Source organism: Patagioenas fasciata, chromosome 2 (assembly GCF_037038585.1).
Source record: "Patagioenas fasciata isolate bPatFas1 chromosome 2, bPatFas1.hap1, whole genome shotgun sequence".
In the NCBI taxonomy this organism is placed as follows: Eukaryota; Metazoa; Chordata; class Aves; order Columbiformes; family Columbidae; genus Patagioenas; species Patagioenas fasciata.
Window position 1 is genome coordinate 1345032 of NC_092521.1, and position 5898 is coordinate 1350929.

General features: G+C 63.3%; 1 protein-coding gene across 1 annotated transcript in view; it reads right to left on the minus strand.

The window, feature by feature from the left end:
- The window catches only part of CPSF1 (cleavage and polyadenylation specific factor 1), a 63353-nt gene extending 57455 nt beyond the window's left edge, over positions 1-5898 (minus strand). The window contains exons 1-6 of the mRNA XM_065830943.2: positions 5860-5898; positions 4263-4438; positions 4137-4158; positions 3893-4026; positions 2181-2261; positions 1-110 (exon numbers count right to left, since the gene is read on the minus strand). The exon at positions 1-110 is cut by the window's left edge and continues 42 nt beyond it. Of these exons, the coding sequence (XP_065687015.2) occupies positions 1-110; positions 2181-2261; positions 3893-4026; positions 4137-4158; positions 4263-4406 (491 nt within the window). The 5' untranslated portion in view covers positions 4407-4438; positions 5860-5898. The remainder of the gene's footprint in view (positions 111-2180; positions 2262-3892; positions 4027-4136; positions 4159-4262; positions 4439-5859) is intronic.

Below are 5898 nucleotides of genomic sequence, written 5' to 3' on the forward strand. Positions count from 1 at the left end.
CTGCGGAAGGGCAGCACCACGAGGCGCGTGCCGTAGATCAGCATCACCGCGCAGCGCCCGTCGGGGTCCACGCGCACCCGCGGGATGTGCACGTTCTGCACAAACCCGTCCTGCGGGGCGGGGGGGGGGAAACGTTTTAGGGACCCCCCCGCGAGAGAAAAGAACCCCCAAAATGTTCTTCATTGGGGGTCAAAACCCGCTCGCGGCTCCGGGTCCTTTAAGTAGGGGAGGGAGAGTTTAGGGAATGGTTTCTATAGGATCTGGTCACTGGGGCCTTGGGGGGGTCACTGGGGACCTGAGCGGGGGTCACTGGGTCTGGGGAGGGCTCTTGGGGCCATGGGGGGCTCACTGGGTCTGGGGGGAGGTTCTTGGGGCCCTGGGTGGGGGGTTCTCAGGGCCATGGTGGGGTCACTGGGTCTGGGGGGGGTTCTTGGGTCCCTGGGGGGTTCACTGGGTCTGGGGGGGTCTTGGGTCCCTGGGGGGGGTTCTTAGGGCCCTGGGGGGGGTTACTGGGTCTGGGGGGGTCTTGGGTCCCTGGGGAGGGGTTCTCAGGGCCATGGGGGGGTCACTAGGGCCTTGGGGGGGTCTTGGGGCCCTGGGGGGGGTCACTGGGTCATGACAGAGGGGTTCTTGGGGCCCTGGGGGGGTCACTGGGGCCCTAGGGGTGTCACTGGGTCTGGGGGAGTTCTTGGGGCCCTGGGTGGGGGGTTCTCAGGGACATGGTGGGGTCACTGGGTCTGGGGGGGGTTCTTGGGTCCCTGGGAGGTGGTTCTTAGGGCCCCGGGGGCGTCACTGGGCCTGGGGGGGTTCTTGGGTCCCTGGGGGGTTCACTGGGTCTGGGGGGGTCTTGGGTCCCTGGGCGGGGGTTCTTAGGGCCCTGGGGGCGTCACTGGGTCTGGGGGGGTTCACTGGGTCTGGGGGGGGGGTCTTGGGTCCCTGGGGTGGATTCTTAGGGCCCTGGGGGAGGTCACTGGGTCTGGGGGCGGTTCTTGGGGCCCTGGGGGGGTCACTGGGGCCCCGGGGGGGTCACTGGGTCTGGGGGAGCGGTTCTTGGGGCCCTGGAGGGGTCACTGGGGCCCTAGGGGGGGGTCACTGGGTCTGGGGGGGCGGTTCTTGGGGCCCTGGCAGGGGTTCTCAGGGCCATGGTGGAGTCACTGGGCCTGGGGGGGTTCTTGGGTCCCTGGGGGGGTTCTCAGGGCCATGGGGGGCTCACTGGGTCTGGGGGGAGGTTCTTGGGTCCCTGGGGGGGGTTCTTGGGTCCCTGGGGGGTTCACTGGGTCTGGGGGGGTTTTGGGTCCCTAGGGGGGCTTCTTAGGGCCCTGAGGGGGTCACTGGGTCTAGGGGGGGTCTTGGGTCCCTGGGGGGGTTCACTGGGTCTGGGGGGGTCTTGGGTCCCTGGGGGAGCAGTTCTTGGGTCCCTGGGGGGGGTCACTGGGTCTGGGAGGGGTCTTGGGTCCCTGGGGGGAAATCTTAGGGCCCTGGGGGAGTCACTGGGTCTGGGGGAGCAGTTCTTGGGGCCCTGGGGGGTCATTGGGGCCTTGGGGGGGTTCTTGGGGCCCTGGGGGGGTCACTGATGCCTTGGGGGGTTCTCAGGGCCCTGGGTGGGGGTGTCACTGGGTCTGGGAGCGGGGTTCTTGGGGTCCTGGGGAGGTCACAGGGTTTGTGGGGGGGTCTTGGGGCCCTGGGGGGGTCACTGGGTCTGGGGGGCGTTCCTGGGTCCCTGGGGGTGTCACTGGGTCTGGGGGGGTTCTTGGGGCCCTGGGGGGATTCTCAGGGCCATGGGGGGTGTCACTGGGTCTGGGGGGGTTCTTGGGGCCCTGGGGGGATTCTCAGGGCCATGGGGGGTGTCACTGGGTCTGGGGGGGTTCTTGGGTCATTGTGGGGGGATCACTGGGTCTGGGAGGGGGGTTCTTAAGTCCCTGAGGAGTTCACTGGGTCTCTGGGGGGGTCACTGGGTCTCTGGGGGGATTCTTGGGTCCCTGGGGGGGTTTGGGGGCTGCAGAACCCAGAACGTTCGCACCGTGGCGGGTTCAGCTCAGCACCCCCCCCATAGCAAACAATAAACCCGCCCCCCACCTCCTAGAGGTCACATTTCACTTGGAGGGACCTAAAATGAACCCGAAATGACCCCCCCGCGAGAAAACAACCCCAAAAGTTCATGTTTTGAGCTCATAACCCACCCGCAGCTCCGGCTCCTCGAAGTAGTGAAGGGAAAGAGTCTTCAGGTCGTGGGTGCCGGGGTCGTACTCCACCACGGAGAGCTGGGAAGGCACCATCGTCAACCCCCCCAAACCACCAAAACAGCCCCCCCAGAACCCACATTCCCTCCCCCCAAATCCCTCAGCCCCCCCCAAAAAACCCACAGCCCCCCAAACCCATCAGTCACCCCCAAAATCCCTCAGCCCCTCCAGACCTCACCCCTCTCAAAACCCCTACATCGCCCCCTAAAACTCTTCAGCACCCCCCCCAGACCCCGCATCCCCCCCAAACCTCTCAGCCTCCCCAAAACCCCACAGCCCCCCCATAGACCCCACAGCCCCCCCCTTAAATCCCTCAGCCCCCCCAAAACCCCAAAGACCCCCAAATCCTTCAGCCCCTCCAAATCCATCAGTCCCCCCCAAAACCCCACATCCCCCCCATAGATCCCACATCCCCCCCCCAACACCTTCAACCCCCCCAAAACTTCATATCCCCCTCAAACCCTTCAGCCCCCCCAATCCCCACATTGCCCCCCAAAATCCCTCAGCCCCCCCAAAACCCCATAGACCCCCAAACCCTTCAGCCCCTCCAAATCCATCAGTCCCCCCAAAACCCCACATCCCCCCCATAGATCCCACATCCCCCCCCATTCCTCAGCCCCCTCACACTTTCAACCCTCCCATAGATCCCTCAGTCCCCCCAAAACTTCATATCCCCCCCAAACCCTTCAGCCCCCCCAATCCCCACATTGCCCCCCAAAATCTTTCAGCACCCCCATAGACCCCACAGGCCCCCCAAAACCCCACAGACCCCCAAACCCTTCAGCCCCTCCATCAGTCCCCCTCAAAACCCCACATCCCCCCCACAGATCCCACATCCCCCCACACCCCACATTTCCCCCCAAAACCTTCAACCCCCCCAAAACTTCATATCCCCCTCAAACCCCTCTGCGCCCACAATCCCCACATTGTCCCCAAAATCTCTCAGCCCCCCCAAAACCCCATAGACCCCCAAACCCTTCAGCCTCTCCAAATCCATCAGTCCCCCCCAAAATCCCACATCCCCCCCATAGATCCCACATCCCCCCACGTTCCTCAGCCCCCCCAAAACCTTCAACCCCCCATAGAACCCTCAGCCCCCCCAAAACTTCATATCCCCCCAAACCCTTCAGCCCCCCCAATCCCCACATTGCCCCCCAAAATCTCTCAGCCCCCCCAAAACCCCATAGACCCCCAAACCCTTCAGCCCCTCCAAATCCATCAGTCCCCCAAAACCCCACATCCCCCCCATAGATCCCACATCCCCCCACGTTCCTCAGCCCCCCCAAAACCTTCAACCCCCCATAGAACCCTCAGCCCCCCCCAAACTTCATATCCCCTTCAAACCCTTCAGCCCCCCCAATCCCCACATTGCCCCCCAAAATCTCTCAGCCCCCCCAAAACCCCATAGACCCCCAAACCCTTCAGCCTCTCCAAATCCATCAGTCCCCCCCAAAACCCCACATCCCCCCCATAGATCCCACATCCCCCCACGTTCCTCAGCCCCCCCACACCCCACATTTCCCCGCAAAATCTCTCACCCCCCCAAGATCTCACAGCCCCCCCAAAACCCACACCCCCCCCTCAACCCCTGGGGGACCCTGCAGGGTGTGGGGGGGTCCCCCGCAGGCTTTTTGGGGGGGTCCCCACCGTACTTTGGCGTCTTTGAAGCTGAGGAGCAACGCATCGCGCTTGGCCCCCGCCAGTTGCACGCTGGCCATGGACATCACGTTGCCGAAGAAGGAGAAGGAGGCCATGAGCTCCAGCTTCTCTTTGTGTCCTTTACCCTCTGTTGGGGGGGCAAAATAAAAGGGGGGGGTACCCCTAAAATAAGCCTGAAGTGGGGGGGTCTGTGTAATAAAGCTGGGGGGGAGAGCTGTTTGAATTCACGTTGCTCACCGGTGTTTCTGTCTCCTTTAGTCTGTGAGGGGAAAGAGAGGAATATTAACCCCCCCCCCCCAAAAAATAAGTGGGGTTGGGGGGGGGGGGGGGATGTATTGGGGGGTTTTTGGGGGGGTTTGTGACCTCGCAATCGTGGTTGAGGCGATAAACATAGAGCTGGGAGGTCCCGGCCACCACCAAATTGCGTTCGGCGTTGGAGAAGAAGTTGCAGAACATGGCGAATTCCAGCCCCGTGGGGGGGTGGGCTTGTTTGTACACGGCGTACATGGCGCCCCCCCCGATTTTTGGGGTGCCCCCCCCTTAAAAATCAATCAGAAATACTAAGAGGCAAAATCAGGGACCTCTTGGGGTGCCGGGACCCCCCGTTTGGGGGGTCCCGGCACCCCAAGAGGTCCCTGATTTTGAAGAGGTTCTGCCCGCCCCCCCCCTTAAATTTCACTGGAGTTTGAGGGTCCCAATGTCTCAGCCCCCCCCCAACCTCTTCAAACCCCCACATAGATCCCACAGCCCCCCAAAACTTCATATCCCGCCCCCATAGACCACACAGCCCCCCCATAGACCCCACAACCCCCCCCAGACTTCATAGCCCCCCATAGACCCCTCAGCCCCCCCATAGATCCCTCAGCCCCCCCAAAACCCCACAGCCCCCCCATAGATCCCACAGCCCCCCCCAGACTTCATATCCCCCCATAGATCCCTCAGCCCCCCCATAAATCTCACAGCCCCCCCCAAAACCCCACAGCTCCCCCATAGATCCCACAGCCCTCCCCAAACTTCGTACCCCCCATAGATCCCTCAGCCCCCCTCAAAAGCCTACAGCGCCCCCCAAAACCCCACAGCTCCCCCATAGATCCCTCAGCCCCCCCAAACTTCATATCCCCCCATAGACCCCACAGCCCCCCCCAAAACCCCACAGCTCCCCCATATATCCCACAGACCCCCCGAAAACCCCACAGCCCCCCCCAAACTTCAGATCCCCCCATAGATCCCACAGCCCCCCCCAAAAACCCCACAGCCCCCCCACAGACCCCTCAGCGCCCCCAAACTTCAGATCCCCCATAGATCCCAGAGCCCGCCCCAAAACCCCACAGCTCCCCCCATAGATCCCTCAGCTCCCCACATAGATCTCACAGCCCCCCCAAAACCCCACAGCCCCCCCAGACCCCACATTCCCCTCCAAAATCCCTCAGCCCCCCAAAACCCCATAGACCCCCAAACCCTTCAGCCACTCCAAACCCATCAGTCCCCCCCAAAACCCCACATCCCCCCCATAGATCCCACATCCCCCCCCATTCCTCAGCCCCTCAACACCTTCAACCCCTCCATAGAATCCTCAGCCCCCCCAAAACTTCATATCCCCCCCAAGCCCCTCTGCGCCCCCAATCCCCACATTGCCCCCCAAAATCTCTCAGACCCCCAACATCCCACATCCCCCCAAGTCCCTCAGCCCCCCCCAAGATCCCACAACCCCCCCAAGATCCCACGACCCCCCCAAAAAACTCACAAACCCCCCCAAACCCCACATCCCCCCCACACCCGTGGGCCCCCCCCGGCCCACAGGCCCCTCAGCCCCACATCTCCCGCCCCACACTCCCCCCAACCCCCCGATCTCCCCCCACATTTCCCCCCTGCACCCTCCATCACCCCCCACCCCCCAATTTCCCCCATTTTCCCCCATTTTTCCCAATTTTCCCCCATTTTCCCCCTCTCGCCCTCTTACCGCCGTTTCTCCGCACGCGGTTCCGGAAGTCCCACCAGA